The 22616-nt window shown below is 40.5% G+C and overlaps 1 protein-coding gene across 1 annotated transcript in view; it reads right to left on the bottom strand.

Moving 5' to 3' along the window:
- Positions 1-2278: 2278 nt before the first annotated feature.
- LOC136357600 (exophilin-5-like) overlaps positions 2279-22616 on the bottom strand; it is a 37831-nt gene continuing 17493 nt past the window's right edge. The window contains exons 2-7 of the mRNA XM_066313020.1: positions 22384-22541; positions 18314-18385; positions 18066-18210; positions 13452-13500; positions 11768-11894; positions 2279-10216 (exon numbers count right to left, since the gene is read on the bottom strand). Of these exons, the coding sequence (XP_066169117.1) occupies positions 4911-10216; positions 11768-11894; positions 13452-13500; positions 18066-18210; positions 18314-18385; positions 22384-22541 (5857 nt within the window). The 3' untranslated portion in view covers positions 2279-4910. The remainder of the gene's footprint in view (positions 10217-11767; positions 11895-13451; positions 13501-18065; positions 18211-18313; positions 18386-22383; positions 22542-22616) is intronic.

A 22616-nucleotide genomic window follows, 5' to 3' on the forward strand; every position in this document is an offset into this window, starting at 1 on the left:
ATTGTATTTAAAGCGAAGGACAGGGCAGGGACCCTGTTAGGACGCACTGACACATGGCTCGCTGTCCCCGAGAGGAGGCTCAGACACACACCCATGCCCAGGTGCTCCTGGTTGAGATGCTGCTGGTGGCCCTCAACAGTGCTGTGATGATAAGGGGGAGAAAGGATCACAGTATTATCCTCTAGGAAATGTAACAACAAAGTAATTTCACAGAATTAAAATGTTGGGATACAAGTAAAGAGGGTAAAACTCCAATGATTTGTCTCCCAAGGTTGTTTTATCATTTTTACCATTTGCTACTACTAGGAAGTATTTCAACGTATGAGTACATGGGAGGGCTTACAAGGCTATAGGAGAATTAAATCTGGATTCTGGGCAAGCCTGAATTTTCACATGCAAAGCAATGAGAGCACAAATGAATTCTGCCTGGTTTTGAATAACATGAACTTCAAGTCTCTGCATACAGACCGTGAAAAACAGGTTCCTTGAAGGGGGAATTATCAAGTCTTGTTTCCTCCTTGCTTTTGTCTTTAGTCTCTTCAATTCCCTCGCTTCAGATAGCCACAGATCTCCACTGACATACAATGTGTGATACTCTCAACAGGTGAGAGAAAACTTGTGTAGTGTGGCAGGGTACAGGGCAGGGCTGAGGTCAGGCAGGGACATCAATCTGCAGATCAGGATCAGTCCCTGTGAGGGGAATTGGGGTCAAATGCCACTTGGGGATAGCTGCCTGTCCTGGGGTTGTCAGCCTGCAGACAGGGCCAGACTCAGCAGGGAGGGCAGAGGAGAGATGGAGACCAGTGTCCTATGCCACCAGTGGGGTAGAGACTGATGGCCCCAGGCTGGGCTGAAATGGTGTCATGAGCCATGGGCAGGGAGAGTGAGGGAAGCCCCGAGGAGGTGGGGGAATCAGGGCCTGATGGTGCTCTTGGGCCCCTGTTCCTGAGAAGGAGCCACCCCTTTTCTGGTATGGGCTGGGACCAGCTGCTGGGAACAGCTCTGAGGGAATGGCCCTGGGGGTCCTGGTGGGCATGGAGGGACATGGGCCACCAATGAGCCCTGGATGGCAAACAGCAGCATGGGCTGAATGAACAAGGGCAGAGGTCCAGGGGAGTCATTATCCACCTCCATTCAGTACTTGTTAGACCACATCTAGATCCTGCATCTAGACTTGTGCTCCCCAGTACAAGGCATCAATAAACTGGATCAAATCCAGGGGAAGCCACTGAGATGGCAAAGCTGGAGCACCAGCCCTGTGAGGAGAAACTGCGGCAGCTGGACTTGTTAAGCCTGTTAAGAGATACCTTCAGTGAGGGGGTGGACCTTTACAGAAGCCCCCAGGAAGATCAAGAGATGGTGCAGAGCAGAAAGATGAAAGACAACTGGCATGAGTAGAAAGAAGAGATGGTCACCCTGTGACATCTCCATGTTACAGGCTGAGGCACAGGTTGCCCAGAGAGGGCTGTCCATTCTCCATCTTCAGAGATTTTCAAGCCTCAACTGGATGAAGCCTTAAGAAGCCAGCCCTGAACTTGAAGCCAATCTGCTGCGAGCAGGAGGCTGGACCAGAGACCTTCCAAAGTTACACCCATCCTGACTTATCCTTTGATGAAACCACGACATTTCTGTCCCCTCTTTCAAATGCCATCAAGATGGTAGAGTGCTCCAAGATCATCTGGGTACATGCATGACCTACTTGGTGGACAGAGGTCGAGACAGAGAAACCACCTTAGGTCATAAACCATGTTTCCTTCTGAAGCCAGGCTGAAGGATTGCATCAGTGAGCTCAGGTACCACAAATACTGGCTGTAGTAATTAAGGCTGAAAGAGTCTCACTTTATTACACAGAACGTGGCAGCCAGGTTTCATTCACACCTAATTGCAGCTGAAGGGATTTTCACGTGGAGCTCATCACCTTGTAAAACTACTCATCAAACACTACCCTCGGCCCCTATTGGAGTGCAGGGTGGAGTATTGGCACCTCAAGGCAAGTTGTAGGCATTCAGCTCTCTAAGGGTTTAGTATGTCTACAGTAAAGATTCTACCACAGATGGAAGGCTGTTTGTGTGCTGGAGACTCCTCAGCTGGCAGGACAAGAGAAGGTAGCACATCCTGCCTGTGCAGGAGGCAGGCCTGAGCCCAGCAGCTGATGTGACAGCTGGCTACAGCTGTGAGATGGACCGAGGCTGCCTGCTCTGCTCAATCCATGGCTTTGTTGGCCATCAGCACCCTGATGATGTTGGCAACCATATTAAGATGCTGGAATTTATTTTTTTAATGGCCTACTGCATTCACAGCATGTGAAAAACAAATACAGTACCAATACATTTTTTCATGTAAATTCAGAATTTATTTCAAACAAATGGTTTTAAATGTGAATATCCTGTAAATTACCAACATTTACAGAATATATTTTTGCCAAAGAAAATCTTGGAAGAGTGGGGGTGTCATAATTTGGCTCTGCTAAACTGAGTGGAACTGATTGCTATTCAAAAGGTATTTCTCCCTATGTTTTCATGCAATTGACTGTTAGAATACTGTTATTCAGTGTAAATTTTAGTTTATACATCCTCCACAGGCTGCAGTCTTCCACAACTGATTTACAATCAAAAGCAGTTTTTACTTGCTTATGTTAAATCAAGCCACCTCATTGCCTGTCATACACAGCATAGCAAATGAAAAAAACTTATGCCTGCAAGGTGAGCACTTAATCCAACTACTTTTGAATGGGTAGAAAATATTTACAAATAAAAATGTTCTAAATCATCCATGTCTAGTCAAGAAAAACTGTATGACCGTTTACTTGCTTCATACACATATCTTTTTATTATTCTTTACCTTATATAGGCTGGTATCCCAAATTTTTGGATTAATTCATTTTTCAGAAATGTACAACAGCAGAAATTCTGCACAGATACTCAGCTGGTTTTATTGTCTTACCTTACAGAATCCTGTACACACAGAGCATAGAGACATTTACAGAAAAACATAATTTCTCCTTAGAATACCACATTTTACAAGACTGAAATTGTACAGTAGTCATTTCCTTCCAGCATTGCCTATGTCAGCATATTCTTATATCCTTGTGAAACAGGCATGTCGTAGAGATCAATTCTGTCTATAAATATACAGTTTATATTAGTCCTTCTATTTACAACAAAAGACAAATTACCCCAGCAAAAAGTAATAATACTCATATATCAATACAGATTTGAACTACAGATCCACTTCTTTAACGAAGCTTACAGTATGAAAAAATAAGGATACCTCTAACCTACTGTAATATTTTCATCTTTTAGTTTCTTGTGGAGTAGTCAGTGATGCAAGCATTGCTTGTTTTGTGTAAAATATATTATTTTAAAATACCAGTATACTGTCCTTCAAGTTAGAAAAATATAATTATGTCCTACAGAAATTTTATTGGATTAAAAAGCATATAAAAATATGGACCATCATTTCAGGCCATATATGAAATTAGAAATAAAGTAGAAGAAAATGTATAATTATTTTAAAATATATCTTCTGGCTCAGTGAGCCACTTCTGATTTTTTTATAAAAAGAGAACAAAGCTTAGTTAGAAATTTAATAGCCAGGGACAAGTTTTGGCCACTGAGTAATAATACTACATTATTGTTGTGGCTGAAGAAGAGCCAATGAACATGTTTACACCCACTCAGTTTAGAGGATAAAGAGTACTGTGGTAAGGAACAGTTGAAAAATACCAAAAAGTGATGGTAATTTAACAAAGGGCAAAGAGCTTTTCTTGCTGGTTTTATTTACTTTGCATGTAAAAAGCTACAGTCTATGGCACAGTGGCACCCCAGCCAAGTGCCCTCTCAGGCTGCCCCAGGTGCTGCTGCCCTGAAGGAGCCCAGTGGTTGCAACTGCCTCATCCTGAGACCAGCCAAGCAGAGGCAGCTGCAGAACTTTAGGACCTCACAAATTGTTTTGGTTATCTTTTCACTACTAGGACAATAAAGATTCAACCTATGAGGTTGATACAGGAAATCAACAGGCTAAATCTTTTTATATTTTTAATTGTTAAAAGTGTCTGACTTTTAATCCAAATTAACCTGTTTCTAAGTCAAAGACAGAAATCTGGACAGTCATGTCATCTGTAACCAAAGCTGTGCTGGTTATGAATCTTCCATGTCTGGAAATCAGATTTCCATGCTCAGGTGTCTTTCTTTTGGTCAGTTTCTCAGTGCTGTGCCCTGTGTTGAACTTTTTCTCCTACACTAGAAGTACTTTTGCAATTCACATTGCTCACTGCTCTTGCAATGCTGAAAAGCCCTGGTGTGGAATCTGCCTCAACAGCACAGCAGAACAAATGCCACCAGGGACATTGCTGCTATGCTTCCCAGGAATGCAGAAAAAGAACATTCATGCAGAATATGCTGTAAAGATTTAAGATGTTTCATTTTGAGAGGATATTTGTTCAGTGGGAAGGATTATCATGCTTGATAATGAGGAAGATCAGAAAATCAGCAAATTATCAGCAAAATAACTTCTTGGTTGTCTGTTAAGTTCTGTAAGAAAAAGCAGCTCAAGCTAGAATTTATCCATTCCAGCACTGCATAGCTGGCAGGAACCTAACTACTGCTTGCTGACTCAGAGGAAAGCCATCCCTGGACTTACACTGCCCAAAGCTCCACAGCTGTTTATCTTCTATTTTTTGGGGAAGGGATTTTTTAACATTGTTTTTCCCTGCTAAGAGAAGCAGGAAAGGTGAAGCCACACATTTAATCCAGAAGTCAAATGCTCAGCTAATATAACATACTAACTCCCTGAAACTAAGGAAGCTGTACCAATTTATAGCAGCACAGGAATGGGCTCAGCGGATTTGACATGTTTTTGCCTGCCCAGAAACTACCACACTATTGTGCCCTCTTAGTACCACAGTCGCTTCATAGCTCTGATTCTTTATCTATCTCATCTAGGTAATATTCATCATCGGTGGTGGTATCACTGTCTGAGTCCGAGTAAGCGGCTGGGTCCTCCACGTAGGCATCAGTCAGCTCTCGGGGGGACGAAGCAGCTGATGACATTCTGCTCCCAGCAGAACTCGAGCTCAGAAGCTCAGCCCTGTTTATAGAAGAGCTCTCTGTATCTCTGAAAGCACCAGGGTTATTAAGAAGACATGGTCTCCATAATCGCCCTTCGGTGAGTGACCTCTTGATATTTTCCAGGAAAGCCAGTTGTTGCTCTTTGCCAAATATACCAAATTCCACAGAGGGATACATTAAATTCCTAGTGCTGTAACATTTTTCATCATCTGATGCCCAGTTTTCATTCTCATCACAAGACAACAGCTCTGAGTAAGATTTAAATCTCTTCCCATGTATGCCATCTTTGGGGAGAATATTGCTTCCCGAGGCAGAGGTCTCAAGGGGATCTCGGGCACAAATGCCCTCAGAGAGGTGACGCTCACGCTGACTTTTCGCATGGCTCTTGCGCAACTGATAGCTATTGAGGTTGGCGTTTTCTAAGCTGAGAGGCTGAGAGGTATTTTGACGCTGACCAAGCACTGTCTGGGAAGTCAAGTTTTGCTCTGGACATGTGTCTGCCTGCAAGCAGCTATTAACATAGGTGTTGGAGTTTTTGTCAGTCAGAAGTGGCGGGGGAGGAGCGCAGGCATGACGGCTAGCTCTTCCTTTTTCTTCATTCAGTGGGTATGAGGTAGTAGCACTGGGAGTGATGGGCTGGCTTTTGCTTTCTAACCTGAGATCAAGTGTTTGGGAATTCTTATTTCTTGTGGCTACTGCTTTATCTGGAAATAGGGTTGAAAGTCTTGGCTTATTTTCCACTTCCACTGCAGTTTTTTGAGGACTGATGGCTTCCTTCTGGGTGTATGAACTTGTAAAAGTCCTTCTTTTGGTGTTAACAAGCAAAGAAGAATCATTCTGATTTTCAGTCTTCTTGTTATCAGCTGTTCTTGGTCTTGGAGTATTCTTGTCAGAGTTCAGACTGTGATTCTGATTTTCATTGTCCAGCTTCAGGAAAGGCTGGTGGGAATCCATTGAAATCAATGAGTCAAGGGATATGTTGACATCTAAAGAAGTAGCACTTCCATCATTCTGTGAAAAAATGTTACTTATGTGTGGTTTAGGGGGTAAATTTTTACTTGAAAATTTACGACTTGTTTTGTAAACAGCTGCCAATTTATTTTTAATTGAAGGTCTGTTTTTCCTTTTTTCTATATCTTTGACTTTGTCACTTGTGCAGTTGGAGAGAAGCTTGTTCTCCTCTTCTTTATTCTGCATTGTGTTCTGACCTTGTGTAACCCTGGGGACTTTATTGTTCAGGTTGCCCTCCCTATGCCTCTCTGATTCCTGAAAACCACTGTAAACTTCACGCATATGAGAACTCTGTGAGTTTTGCTCTTTTTTAATTTTTGAATTCTTTACTTCATCTGTATCTGTGCTAGCCACTTTGTCTAGCTGAAGTAATGGAACAGCACTGGAAGCTGTGCTTACCTCAGATGCTTTGCTTGGAGACTCTGGAAGCACTTTGCTACAAAAGTTTAAACCATTCTCTTTTCTTCTTGAACTGTCAGCCCTTAACTGCAGTCCACTAAATTTATTATTACACAGAGGGGTGGTTCGGTGTCGGACATCTACTCTCTGTGTAACTTGGGTACTATCCCTGTATACATCTTCCATAGGAGAAAGTGGCCCATCAGCATGCTCTGTGTTACCACTCCTTCCAAGGGAACTCTTCTCTCTGGAGCGGAGGAATAAACTGTTCATATTTTTCTTGTTCACTTTTGGGGGCTGAGAGCAACTTTCAGAGCTTCTTTTCTGTACAATATTTTTATTTGTTGAATTAGAATATAAAGGATTCTCTAAATGTCTGCCTGGCTTGGGAGGGGTTGATAAAGTGGATATTTGTGGTGTGGCTCTTTGTAAAATTTCCTTCTTTTCTTTTACATTTATTTGTGCCTTTTGGTTGCTTGAAGCATTAGAAATGGCCTTACCTAACTTATCCACTATTGCAGTGGATTGTGAGCCACCAAAAGAAATTTCTTTTGTCACCACATCAGAAAGTACATTTTCTGCTAATGAAAGATATGCTGAATTATCTTTCTTGTTAGGTACCACACTCACTGACCTCTCAGCGCTAGGGGATAAGTGAGAATTCTCTTCTTCACTATCAACAACAGTTCTTAAATTCTGAGGTGTGACCAGAACTGGAGATACTTGGTCAGAAGAATATGAAGGCACTTCCTTTTCTGAAGTAGTAGGGAAAAAATCATTTGCTAAACTCACATGACCTTCATTTTTCTTGTTTTGTATTCTTGGTGACTGAGCATTTTCTTTGGGACAAGGTAAATCTGCATCCTCCGCATTATCTCTAAAGAGGCTACAAAATGTTTTTGAATGCCTCCGTGGTAGTGTGTAATAAATTGAAACTAGTTCATGATACTTGACATGATCTTCATCAACACAAACTGTAAATGTGCTTGTGGTTTTATATTTCTGCAAAAAATTACCCCTCTCCTTATAATCTGAAAACACAGAGGATTCTCTTCTACTTCGATGTTCACATCTGTCTGTCAGATCAATTGATCTACTACTCATTGAATCATCAATATTTTTGGTTAAAGGACTGTGGTAATCTTTGTCACCTGTGGCAGCATTTAATGATGCTGATGTTAAAAAGGAACGTTTTGGGTCTAAACAAGACACATCTCTTTGATTAGAATAAGAGGTGTCAGCTCTATGCAGAGTTTCAGACCTTAAACAATTGTAGGTTGTTCTGCTTTCTCTAGGTAAAGAGATGGGCATCTCTGACATAATACTACCAGCAATGCTAGCTGATTTTCTAGGCAAAGTGTAATAAATAACAAGGGGCTCAGAAGATTTGGAGCTGTTTCTGCCAGGGGAGCCAGTAATGCTGCAGCTACTGGTATGTCTTGGTGAGCTGTCTTGCTTGTGAAACCTTCTAACACAAGGTGAAGTACTCTTCATTTTTTCAGTTCCTTTTTCAAGGCAAAAATAACTTAAACTATTTTCTGAGGTATTGGTGTCTCCATCAAAGCTATGCCTATAAATATTTCCAGAATTTCCATTTTGTGAAGAACTAGTAGTGAATTGTCCATTGCAGTCCTTAGTAACTAAAGTGCTTGCATTTTGCAGTGTTTTCTGTAAAATCTCTTTGCTAAGACCTGTTCTACTCACTTCAGCTCTTTTCCCCATCTCTTCTTGAGATTCAGTAACAGTGCAATTTACTGAAGAGCTAGTTAGTGTTCCTAAGCATTTAGCATTGTGTTTATGAGAAAGTGCTTGTGGAGAGTTTTCTGAGAAACTAGATGAGTGCTCAAGAGGAGAGGACAATTTGCCTTGACAGTTTGCTAATTTTTCAGTGGATAGAGCAGAAGTAACATTCAGTAGTGAGGACTGTCTCTTTGGAGTAGCTTTGTTAGGGGCTTCTGCATTCCAATTATCCTGTTTGATACTCTCTCTTTGTGCTGCATAATGCAGATTATGTTCCCATTCTTTCTGACTTGGAAGAAAATGTTCCTTCCTGCTCCCATCAGCCGGCAAAATACAGGGAGGATGACTGAACACACTGTTGGGTGGGCAATCATTTTCCTTCATTTCTACATTTCTTTTATCACCACTTGATGTACAAATTTTTGCAGTATCTCCTCTGGCAGTGGCTTGGGTTTGTCTCTTCGATGTCATTGTGTTAAAGAGAGATACATCTCTTTGCCACATGGCAGAAGCAGGGCTGTTAGAAGAAAAATTGAGTGTATTGATGTAGCTTGTATCTGCTTGTTGAGGAACCGACTGTAACCTCATGTCTTCATCTGGCTGTTTCACACCTTCAGCCTTTTCCAGGTGTGTTAAGTCTGCCTTAGTGCACCTTTGGGTAACAACAACAGAATTCCTGTTCAGTCCTGTAGGTTTTGGTTCGTCCTTTGAATTGGGAAAGACTGACTCATCAGTTCTGATACCAGATGAAGAAACAGAAGAGTTACAACCTAGCCAAGGCTGACAGCTCTCAGTGAATTCTGAAAAATTTCTGTTGGGACTTCTTGTCATCCTTTTGATACTTGTATTTTCTGGAGAGAACATGTGAAAATCGTTCTGCAGGCGCTGTGAACCAAACTTGGCATTCTTTGTATGTGGCCACTGGTGGTCATTTAAATTAGCCATAAATGCTTCAAAGCTGGCATCAGGGGAAAGAAACACTTCATCACTGTAACACTGAGGAATATCAGCCCAAGAAGGATAGCTGTCTTTTCTTCCATAAGAATTTTTTTGGTTTGCATACAACTTGCCATGAGAAGAGGTATCTCTATAGTAGGATCTAGAGAGATTATTTTCTGATTTGTATAAAGGATAGTTTTCCCAGTTATCAAAGGGCAAGGGAGAAGCAGCTTTGTCCGGGCAACTTATTCTACTAAAGCAATTACTGCTTGAAATAGATCTTCTATAGTGGTGTTTTGACTGGTAACTTGGGTACTTCTTAGTTTCTTGTAAAGAGCTGGGATATCTACCATGGTCTGTAGCATGAAACTCCATCAGTGATTGAGTTCTAAACATTGTTTCTGGAGTTTGTTCTGAAGAGTCTGGTGTGTTGTTCCATACAATGGAAGACAGAGGAATTCTCTTTGGGTTCTGTCGCCCAAACCTTGGTACAAAACCATTCTTGCTCTCCCTTATCAATGGATGCTGTAAACTAGATGCTGATAGCTGATCAGAAGATACAGATGATGGACATCTCCGAAGGGAACACACAGAGTAACTTCTGCCAGCTGTATCCCTGTTCATACAACCCTTGTGCCTAAATCCACTGTTCTGTGTGACAGAAGGGGGATATAAGCTCCCTTCCGAAGAGCGTCCGAAAGAAACCGCAGACAGCCTCCTACGCTGCAGACGAGGATTTCCCTCGACTCCATCACCGTAGCTACAATCTTCTTGAAAGGCTGTTTGGTGCCAGTTTATATATGCACTATGTAACTTTCTTGGTCTGATGAAAATCTTGTGTTCGTCTTTGGCCCTTAGTGTTCTCAGTCCATCTGGGAAAAATGTGCTAGGCACGTCACTCCAGTCATTTCTCTGTTGCCCTCTACTAGCAGTCTGCCTCTTTGAAGTAGGGAATGCACTACTACTTTGGACATTTGATGCACTGCTAGTAGAAGCTGTCCTGTCCAAAGGGTCTTGGGTTTGTTCCTGGGCCAGCTGGTCATCCAGATCACTTAGAACTGCACAGAGAAAAAAAAAAAATACTTGGTTTTATTTTCTTTAATAATCTTCTGACTGTTTATGTTAAAAAGGTTCACGTACTACGATAATAATCAGAACTGGCTTTTAAAGGGATCAGCTTCTCAGCATTCAAAACCCTTCCCAAACCACACATTCTTCCTCCATAGGACCTTTCAGCAGTCACCTATTATGACTACAAGAAAAAAAATGCTCTCCTCCATGACTGCTCTTTATGTTAATGTTAGTCTTTATGCTGATTCTCACTCACACACTGTATATGCGTGTGTGAGTAAACCTTCCAAATATAGTCTGTAAGCAAAAAAAAAATCCCTGTAAAGAATTCACTAGGCAAGTATGGACCTTTCTGTGCGTTCACAAAGCACAGTTATGATGTAACTATACGACAACAGAATCCTGCAAACTGTCAAACAAGCATATTCAGTAGTTTGGCATGTCCACTGCTTGTTTCATTCATAAAAGTAGTTCTCTTCTGAATTGTATGAGCACTGAAAATGGCATTTTTCTGGATTAAAAAGGGTAATTAAATAGTTAGGAAGCTGTGATTCAGTCTAGCAACAAATATGTATTTATATAAATATATAAAGGCAACCTCATGAACTGGAATTAAATACTATATAGCTCAATTAACCAAGATATTCAGTCAGAAGAGTGACAGCAATGTACTAAAACACTTTTTATTGTTGAAACCAATTATGCCTTTGTCAATTGTATTCTTCTGCTATTCTGAAAACACCACACATAATATACAATGGATATGATTGTTTTGTTACAGAATTTCCTAATCCACTTAAATACATAAGACTGAACAATCAGTCATTACAGATCTGTGCTAACACTACAAAAGCATTAAGAAAGTATTGATAAGTATATATAGTTGGAATAAAATGTAATCCAAAGGTACTAAAATTCTCCATTTTTCCTAAGTTTCTCTTCAGCACACAAAAAAGAAGACTCCTGAGAAACTCAGCGTAGAACAAGAAAAAAGATGAGTTGTTTCTGAGTCTTCCATTGGGAGGACATGAGCCAAGCTAAAAAAGAACCTGCAACTCTTGACCGGGGGTTTAAAACAGCTCTGAAAAAACTAAGAGAATGCCATAATGCCTCTTGCTTCTGTGGTTTGTGGCTTTACAGTTTATAAAACCAGGCCCAGTAATTCATCATTATCAAAATTATGCATGCAGGGAACTGGGATAGAATTCTTACATAACTATATGTCTGCATCTAAAAGGAGCAGTATGCACCTTCTGCTCCTGGCAGAAACAGCAGAGACAACTGCATACAGTTACATGGGATTCTTCTGAACTGCATCAGTATGAGATGAAATGCATTCTAAGAGTGATCACTGACATCTCCTGAAGTCAATGTTGGAGTAGACATTCTGCTGTCAGACAAAGACTACAAAAGTAGCCACTCTGCTAGAAATGAGGCGTGTTTTACAGCCTGAGCTTTTGCAGAAAACTCTCTTGAACCACAGTCACTTCTAGTAACAATACTATCAAAACAATACCAAAATAAGGACACACACTTACCACTGAAAATCTCCTTCTCTAGCTGTTCATTCCATTCCAGTGTACTTTTCTCCATTGCTTCATTTAGGTTTGTATCAAAAGAATGACCACTTGTGTCAGTTGATATTGGGGAATTACACATTTCAGCCTGTTGAAAATTGTAAGGTAACCTGGTTTCAGTTCTACATGTAGGTTCAAATCACATTTCACATGTCACATCACAAATTGTGTCACAAGCCCCGGAGGTGAGCAAACTCTGCCAGTCCATTACATAATGTATTATTAACATACACAACTGAGGTTTGTAAAATTGCATGCATTTTATAGGCTTCTACACATACTATAAGGGGAATTACTCATCTTGTCCTCATCCTGAAGCATGTTTTGGATAAGGGCATAGTTTACTTATTTTATCCAAATACATCCTTATTGCATTGTCTCTTTCACTTTAGTTTTCCACAATCACTTCTTCCTTGATCTGTGTATTTTAAAATTCACACACTGACCTCCCAACAGAGATTTAATAATTTAACACTACAGTCCACTACATTTTCTTATTGCAAGACAGCACTTAGTGGAAAAAGTGGAGAAAATGTCATCCTATTGCCCAACTGTGTTTGGATTACAGTTTAAACTGAGAGGTTCTACCCCACGCTATTTCTCTCAGCTCACAGTCTCAGATGGTGGAAGTGCAGACAAGTGTTTAACTGCTGAATTGTTTTAGCTGAAAGTCTTCCTCCTTTTCTCAAAAAACCCACCCTACTACTTTTTTGTTCACCATATTCATAACATTTTACTCATCTTGCTATAATATAGCTTTATATTATATGTTTATATAACAGACAGGATTCTCTGATAAGATCTTTGCTCAGTCATATATTAATATAGATTATCTCTTTGTTTTTGAAATATGAGAGAAGGGAGGTGACCAGTTTACATCCTCTGTGCCTTTGATTATACAGTGTATACCTTCTTAGTCCCCTCTGTGGTTATACCATCCAACTGAAGATGAGAAAAAACATGTTAGTAATGCAGGGTTATAAAGTAATTAAGATAGAAAATATAATCCTTGGAAGAAAATCTGATATTTCAACAGCATGCACTTAAATTACATCAGAAATAAATCTCTTGTTTTATCCTTAAAAGGAGCTTGTGCTTATAAAATGGAATAACCACCCATCCCCCCAAAAAAAGCCCAAAACAATCCTACTCAAAATTTATATTTACATGGGAACTCTATGCATGGAAATATTGCACAAGAGGTTCTAGCTTACTGCCTGCCCAAGCTGGCTACTCTTTTTCATCATTGTACAAATGAAATGAAACAAAGTAAATACACTAGATTATTGTTTCAGTGTGAGTTTTGATCTATTTACAGGTTGGTTAAAGTTGCCAAAATTCCTGAAGGTCTTAGGAAAAGATCCATGCAATTATTCTGTCATTATGAGAGAAGTGAAATCTGGCAGAGCTAGATGTAGGGCCTAGCTAAGAAAACTTTGGACTTTAACAGACAGGCTCAGTCTACTACATGGAATAAGCTCAGTCTACTACATGCAACAACACAGACATTTTACTCAGCATTTAAAACAAGAACTGCAAGAATATTATTTAAACAGATGTTAAAGCAACAGCCTACACCAAGGGGACTAGTTTTTGAAAAATCTGTATTTAAACATTGCAAACAATAAACTGATAAAGTACTTACCGTGGCCATTTCTTCCACTTTTGAGGACGGGCCAGCTGAACTGTCATATCTGTAGGCAGAGGGATTTAAATGTTGGCTTTGAAAAGGAACATGATGTTGTTTCATCAGGTAGCAAATATCCAGCAGCTTCTCATTTTAACAATTATTGAGAAGCATCTGAAGAAAACTTGCTCTATGAAGAATTCTGCCCCCTACCCCTGCCAAAATCCTGCAAAAATAAAGTGCTGGGAAAAGGTACCACTCAGTTTGGCCTTGTCAGCTTGCAAATTTCATAACTGCACAGCCAAAAATGAACTCAACCTACTGACATCTCACTGTCTGCAATAGCCATAAAGTAGCTGTTTCAATCCAGCATTATGGTAAGATGGTATTTGTTCTTTTTCCAAACAAAAATAATTTTGTAGGTAATACTCATAGCCTAAATTATATACTTGGTAATCTCTGAGTGGTTTGCATCTGGAATTTTACTGTTTTTCTCTTCCATTTCACTCTGCTCACATTCGGAGCTGTGCTCTGTCCCTGCAAAGGAGGAGAGACAGACAGCAAATTGGGTTTGATGTGAACTTCAGAACTTGCTGCTACTCACCCAAAAACCCCTTTTATTGACCATTTTTTAAGATATGGTAGAAGGCTCATCTGCTTTCCTAAGCTATTTAAGGCTGCAAAGGCTTGGCAGAGAACTGGCTCGAGCGACCATGAGTAATGCAATTGTTAGAACAAGCCGAGAAGCCTTGAACATAAAAAGTACTCTGCTCGATGGGGTGACTTGCAGACAAAAACAAAATAAATGAAAGAAACACGAACAGGACTAGACTTCACTGAGTTTATTTGAGTCTGCAGATCCTTGTTTTACTAAGCAAAAGCAAACCCAGTCCCTTCAAAAGCCCTGAAGGAAATGTTGTTCAGCCTGTGCTTATTGCCAGTTCTTCTTTGTCTCAGAAACTGTTTTTTCCCAGGAAGTTAATTCTTGGGAGAAAATGAAGTAGGGAAAGATGGTTCTGCTCAGTCCTGTTTGTCTTCAAGTCTTTTTGAATGACCTTGTTCTTAGGTTCTTAAAACCTCCCTGTGCTCAGTAGTCTACTTTATTGTGCTTCAACAGCAAGTACAAACCGGCTTGTTGGCAAGTTCTTTGTGGCCCAGCCTTTCTTCCTGAAGTGCTTTGTCATTTGTTTGCAATGTGCTTGCAGGCAGGGAAGAACAGTTGAAAGGTGCAATTTGTTTTTGCTTCTGTAATTGTGAACTGTAAAACCAGGATTCCTCTCTGACATGGGGTCCAACTGAAACCAAACAAGCCTGTTGACTTCAGCGGGCTTAGGATTTGGTCAGACAGTCTGAATCTGAAATTCCTAATTTTTTCTTGTAGCTCAGAATAAAAACAGCCATTAAAGCAGAAAGCTACCTCTCCTTTTGAATGAAGCTTACGGAACCAGAACTCAGAAATGTATGTAGCTTTTCCTTTAAACTTAAATAAAGTTGTGTTTTAATGCTTCTAAACCAAATTAAGGACAAAACTTTTGTTCCAGAGCTTTTACAATGATTTCCTGCAAATTAAGTTCAGTAAAATCCTGTGGCTTAGCAAGTTACCTTAGTTTTACTTATATGCATAACAAAAATGCAAAAGCTTTGTTAGAAGCTTTCTTCTTGTGCTTTATTGTGCAAAGCCACTCTTTGGCGAAGCCCAAGAGTGCAAAGCTCTCCCCGCTTGATGTTGTATTAATTGACATGTTAGTTAGAAATGTCAGTTAGAAATGTCTTCTGATAGTCTAGGCAAAATTTAAATTTTCATTTGCACCTCTGGCACTATTCTAAATTCATCTGTGTCTTTATTGTCACTGTTCTCTCAGAAATAACTGGTCCTTGCATCCTGCTTTATTTTTCTCCCTGCTAACTTACACTGACGAGGTTATTTTAATCTTTTCCCTATGCCAATCCCTCCATTTCCCAAACTGCCTTATTATTTTCTATGAACTGTTTAAAATTTTCCAGCATTTCAAAATTAAAGTTTTTCTTCCTTTCAGAGAAATACTGCTTAATTTTAGGAAACAGTAATTCAGTTTCTGTTTTGGCTAATGGCACTGAGCAATATTTACATTATTTTGCACACACAATACATATGCACATACTTGTAAATATTGTCTATTATTCATAAACAGGAAAGAAGCTAAATTGATGTTCAAGTTCAGAAATATTTGCCATCTGGAAAATACTCCTCAGTATGGAAAATGAGAGATTTTATACTTTCCTACTTACATACTTATGTACTTTTTAATGACAATCAAACATAAGATTAAAAGTAAAAGATGACTATCACTACCGGTGACAATAATAAAAATCCATTAATTAAAATCTGCTGCAAATTAGTATTTCCACAGAGGCAAGGCACCTGTCTTCCCCAGGTTCCCACCAAGTTGTCTAATGTCAGTATATTCCATTTTCTCCTATACTTCTCTTAGCAGCACTACATAAGAAGCCAACTAAAACCCAAACACATAACTCATATATGCTGAAAGCACAATTAAACAGCATTTTTGTCCAGGATGAATCATACTTACATATTAGAAAATAGTAAGGATGAATTCAAGAACACTGACACCTTTGAACCGAAAGTGATCATACATTTCACTGATTTCAGACTACAGTTACAAACCTTTTATTAGCATCTTCTGCATCCCCATGTAAGTGCACTCCTTCCTGCAGCATCCATCATTTATTCTCACAGTAGAACACCACGGCAGCTGATGAAACTGTCTCTCCAGAACTGAAAGGACCCTCTAACCAGCCATTAATGTTTAGCCATTGAAAAGCTTCTGCCAGTTAGGCTTACTTACAAGGATTTACAGTGCTGCATCCTATAGTGTTTCACTAGCTCTCCAAAATAACTCTACCTGGTGAGAGGCAGATTATTTCAGTGCTTTGCCTATGCATAAAGCAAACCACATGCCACGGCAACACCTAGAAGAGGGTGGGGGAAGTTTTCAACAGAGAGGCGTGACTAGAAAATGTAGCAATCAGCTCAGTTACACGTCAGGATTGACTTGTTTATTTTTCAAGTTATGCTCGGTCAGAAATCAAAGGCATCTGAGCCTGAGATACGATAGATTTTCCACGGAAAAGCCAGATAAACGCACACAAGAAAAGCTGATGTAATGAGTAGGCATGGTTTGGTTTTTTTGTCTTCTTAAATTAAGAAATCATTTCAGTGCTTAGATTCTACAGCAAAGCCTCGACCTTCGTGTGTGCATTGGCTACTTCACTGTGCACCACGATAAAGCACCCTTGAAATCTGATTCTCAGTTACACAAGTGTCCCTTTATCATTCAGGGAAACTGTGGCCCAGCATTTCTGTGTTCCAGGATGAGGGGCTTTACCAGGTCACAAGAAAGAGGAAGGAGAAGATGACAGGTACGAAGCAACGTTAACATATTCTAGCATATTCTTTTTCTATGTTGTGTTTTTATGTAAGGGAATTGTTACCAGTGAACATCCACAAAGCTAACCTCACAGCCCCATCACAAACCTCTCCTTAAATCTCCTGCTTTGATACAAACACTCCACAATAGCAAGCTGCTCTGTTACAAAACCTACATATCAGACTAATCATAATTTCTTTAGAGGCTTGCATTCCCTGTCATTGTTTATTACAGCTGTTCCTTGCCTTAGCATCATGCAGGCAGGGAGCCCCAGGCACAGACCAGAATACCAATCTGAGACTCACTGAGTGAAAATCAGCTTGTTTTACCAAAGATCTTGCACCTTCATACTTAGATTTCACAGCACTGCACAGTGCAGCTCTACCAGTGATTGCCAGTCCCAAGCAGTACCCTAAGATGTACACAAGAATAGTAGGATTTCACTCACGTGTTGCTGACATACGGCCATACAGGACAAAAGTTAAGAAAGAACAGGCAGCCTAACCAGCCTGACTGTCCCCCCACCTCTTTCCCTCTGAACAGCAGCTTCAGCCCTGGGAATGGCAAAGGAGAAGGATGTTCTTCAAACAGCTGCTCCAGAGCTGTACATGAGACCATCTTTGGTTCAGATCCAAAAACCAAAGCAAACCAAAGTACTGAAACCAAAGCACAGAAGGCAGAAGTGCCAAGAGCTGTCCGGTTTGCCTGGCTGGAGCAGGGCTGCCTCAAGCTGCCTCTGGGCTAGAAGTGGTGGGAACTGATGCAGCAGAGCTGCCTGGGGCCGGGACTCTCTGCCATGACTTGGGAAAGCTATGCTTTCCTATTCTATCACAGCCATAGGGCACCAGATCCCCATGCACCCTACACCATGTCCTCTTGAGAGGAAATTGAAGAGGATGCAGCTGCTCCTAAGTCTACAGTCCTTCATATACTTTAAGTCTTTATGCAAAACCCGAACAAAATAGGTTCAGCCAAGAGACTCTACCTACTACTTGTGACTTAGTCCTCTTCTGACACCATACAGATAATCTCTCATTAAAGGGTCAAGTAAAATTCCAGTCTTCCCCATGAGGTGAAAAGCAAGAGACTGGAAAAATAATTTAATAAAGTTTTCTGAAACTTCAGAACTTTTCTCCTAAAACACAGAACAATTCACAGAATTTTTTTTAAGCTGGAAATAATGTATGTTCTGATTATTGCTCACCGTGGCTGCTTCTGAGTCTGGGTTTTCCTTGATTTTCTAAAGGAGGAAAGCCAAGCAAAAGGTGATCTGAACCCCAGAAATGAAGCTGAAGTGTTCTTTTGTGCTTGAGAATTTGTGCGGGATGACATTTTGATTTCTTTATGATCTAAAAATGTGATAAAAAGTAGATTTACTTCAAGTTCTTAATAAATACAGTATTAAAATATACATAAATGTTATGTCTTCATAAACAATTTTCTTTTGCTTACCTTTTATGTCAGGAAAATCCAGTTTTGACATTTTTGGACAGACTATGTGACATACTGGTTTATAATGATTAACTAGAAGACAGAGAAAGATAAACAGGTCTGAAGTTTCAAAAGGCATTATTGGTTTTGGGCGATGCATGTGAGATACATGAGGCTGATCTTCACAAAGTAATCAGCACTCAGTCACTTGAAAACCATACCTGTTTTAAAATACAGGCAAACCAAACATTTGAAAATTGAGGCATCCACAATCATTACTCACTTTCTTTTTACATTTGTAAGAAATATAAATGTGACAACCCAGAATATACTATGACGTAACTGACTGTAACGTACATAACACTAACCCTGACTAACGTGTCCTTTGTATCACAGAATTCCTTACAGTGGAATTCCTGTGGCCACTGGAGTACCTTTTTTTCTGCTACAAACTGCAAATCACATCTGTATTTTCAAGGCAAGATATCGTGAATGATTTCTTTGGGAAGGTTATGGCTTTTTTCTTCAAATTGAACATAAACTCAGTCTGCCTGTAAAAGCAGTTGGCATTTGGTGGGAAGATGAGAATGAGTATCGCTTACAGATAAGGGAAAGAAACTGCAGGATCTGCACCACACCACAGTGAAGTGGAGGATATAAACAAACAAGACCTCACTCAGGAATAAGGCAGTACATTTTTTTTTTCCATTTAAAGCAACACATGCCTGAAACAATACCACAGCCTGCAAATGGCTTATCCATTGACTGTATGAGAAAGCAAACCCAGAAATTAGAGGAAAGTGTCATTTATAACAATAGCAAGGGGCAGCATTTTGGAAATTGTCCAAAATGAAGTGAATAATTCATGTCATGTGATTTAAAACCTGTGTGTGATACATGGCTTTCCTTTCAGTGACAATCTCTGTGTACTTCAAAATGCCACATTCTTTACCCTTTCAGAGCCTAATCACTAGGTGGCATTGACTTGACAACGCAGTTAACATCAAGAGAGTCCTACCAACACTCTGTCATAGCCAGGATGGTCTAGGGATGTAGACACAGCAAGGCTTGCAGGTACAAGTAGTTCCTTTTATTTAGCCAGCTTATACAGTTGGAAATATCAGACAAGCCTCTGAGGCACACAAGCCCTTTTTCAGATCTGAAATAGAAACAGGTTCTTTCAAAGTTAAATACCAGAGAACAATTACACAGAGTTTAGTCAATTAGACCATCTCTGAAAAAGCAAAATAGTAGGTAGCTGAGGACTAGAGGGGGTGTTGGGGAAAAAAGGTAAGGAAAGACTGATATGCTCTGTGCAGGTCTGTAGTACCAGGAAAATGTTTAAGGTTTCACTTCTCTTTTGAAATACATGACTCTGCTTCCAGTTGCTATGAAGCACAAATAGGAAGAGCTCAATGAAAAACAGGCAGAAGTGTGAATGGAATAAAAGCATATATTATGCATGAGGACTATCTGGATAGAACATGAAAGACTACAGAATACCATGCTTTTTATAGAGACACCATGTTCCTTGTGCATGTTCATTTTGGATGGGCATCAGAACCTGTGAAATGAGATCTCAAGAAATTGCTTCCTGGTCAGGCCAACTTTTCAGGCTTTGACATTCACCCTGATAATGATAAGCACTGGCATGCCTTTAGATCAGTGTTACCAGAAGAAGTTTTCTATTGGTATATTCAAACCTTTCTCACCCAAACTCATCTACTTATTCCAAATGTCATTTAGGTGCTTTTATTTTTTTAAGAAAACTAGGCAAAACCAATTTTTTTGTGCTGGTTTTGGCTGGTATAGTTAATTTTTTCCGTAGTCTCTCACAAGAGCTATGTTCTGGATTTGTGCTGGAAGCAGTGTTGGTAACACAGAGATGTTTTAATTACTGCTGAGCAGTACTTACACAGTTAAGGCCTTTCCTGCCTCTCACCCCACCCTACAAGCAAGTAGGCTCAGTGTGAACAAGGAGCTGGGATGGGACACAGCTTGGGCAGCTGACCCCAGCTGACCCAAGGGACATTCCAGACCATTCAGCACTGTGCTCAGAGTATAAAGCTGAGAGGAAAAGAAGGAAGGGAGGATGTTCAGAGTGATAGTGTTTGTCTTCCCAAGCAACCATTGTGCATGATGGAGCCCAGTTTTCCTGGGGACAGCTGAACACCTGCCTGCCCACAGAAAGCAGTAACTTAATTCTTTGGTTTGCTTCCTTATGTGCAAGACTTATCCTTTACCTATTAAACTGTCTTTATCTTAACTCACGAGTTCTCTTGCTTTTAGCCTCCTGCCCATCCTGATGGGGGTCAAGTGAATGAGCCACTGGGTGGTGCTTAGTTAATGGCTGGGCTTAAACCACAGGAGTCCTTTGGGATGCCAAATATAGGGCTCGAAGTGTTTGAGATAACAACAGATCTCAGTGGAATGTGCTAGACTGAATTTATCACTATTGTCGATGTTTAGCTATTAATTGACAGGCTCCAGCACTTGCCATGGGGCTGGCTTGCCAGGCTGTAAATTAGAGCCTAATGCTCCTTGGTGGAATGGTTATGTGCCATGGTTATGGTGTACTTCTGAAGGGATTGTGGCCAAGAATAAGTCCATAGCAGCTACACCTCGAAGCATCTGTGGCTGTGCATGTGGTCATGCTGGAGAACCTCAAAGTGTGTGGCCATGGATAAGACCACAAGAGAGCAAGTACTCCCCTGTAGGGACTGCAGTCGTAGGTAAGCCATGTCAGAGTTGGTGCATTTCTGAAGGCATTGTGGCCCATGGAGGAGGCCACGCTGGAAAAGGTGCACCTCAGATGGACTGAGGCTGTGGGTAAGTCCATGTCACAGCAAGTGTATCCCTGGAGAGACTGTGGCTCTACTTGGAGCAGGTATGTCCCTGAGACACTGCAGTATATGGGTAAGTCTAAGCTGGAGCAGAGGCAAGGTGAAGGCAGTGGGGTGGCTAATGGGGATATACTGGATAGTGTGGGACCTGAGTGTGATGTAAATGGCATGGACTAAGGAGTAAAGAGTGTGCTGGGTTTGGCTGTGATAGTTAATTATTTCCACAGTAGTTAATATGGGGCTATGTTCTGGATTTGTACTGGGAACAGTGTTGATAATTCAAGGATGTTTTCCTTACTGCTGAGCTGGGTGTACACAAAGCCAAGGCTTTTCTGCTTCTCACCCCCCCCCCCCATCAACAGGTGGATTGGGGGTGTACAAGGAGGTGGGAGGATGCCTCCATCTGTCCTGATGGATATTCTGTACCATATGGCATCATACTCAGCATATAAAATCTAGGGGAAGATGAGGGAAGGAGGGGAACATTCACAGTGATGGCATTTGTATCATCAAGTCACCATTAAATGTGATGCAGCCCTGGGGATGGCTGAACACTCCTGACCATGAGGACTGCTAAATTAATTCCTTGCTTTGCTTTCCTTGTGTGTGTAGCTTTTGCTTTATCTATCAACTGTCTACCTCAACTCACTTTTAGCCCTCCAGTTCTCACCCCCTCCCCCAGCAGGCGAGTGAGTAAGTGGCTGTGTAGTGCTTTGCCACCAGCTGGGGTTAAATCACAACCTTTTTTGTACAATGCAGACATAACCACTTTGATTGCGAAACCACCACTGTCTTTTCTGTACTTACAGCGATTTCATTTTGATTAATAAAGACATTTCTTACAGTGAGAACAATTAATCACTGGAACAGCCTCTTCAGGAACATGGTAGAGTCCCCACAATTAGAGGTTTACAAGATGTGACTGCAAATGGTGCTAAATAATCTCATCCAGGTTCCCTTTCCTATGAAAAACTGGACCTGAAGATCTTCTGATGTCCTTCCAACCTGGGCCATACTATGATTCTAACTACAGCATAACAATATCAAGGGTTTTCTGTTGTGACTCCCATCTCTGCTTTTAACAGAATCTATTTAAAGAAACACACTAATTTTGAAAATATATCTTTGGTAACACAATGATATGGGAAGAAGCTCACTGCAATTTCAGAAACTCCTTAACTATTACACTCTGACATTGGTTTGGTGACCATTATTATATACATAATGAAATGGACAAATGCAACTCACTGGTGTTTTTGCTCTTCTTTAGCTGATACTCCAATGGTGGTTTTAACATTCTACTGGCATCAATGTAATTCTGAAATTTTCTTCTTTTTATTTCTTCAAACCATTCTCCAGTCACTCCTTGCAGCCCTTTTTCAGACTTCTTTCTCTTCAGAAGTTTGCTAAAAAGGAAAAAAAAAATAAGCCATTTTAGATATCACAGACCCATCCTTAGGAACTCTCTCTGCTGTTCATTA

The sequence above is a fragment of the Sylvia atricapilla genome, chromosome 2, assembly GCF_009819655.1.
Source record: "Sylvia atricapilla isolate bSylAtr1 chromosome 2, bSylAtr1.pri, whole genome shotgun sequence".
Lineage (NCBI taxonomy): Eukaryota > Metazoa > Chordata > Aves > Passeriformes > Sylviidae > Sylvia > Sylvia atricapilla.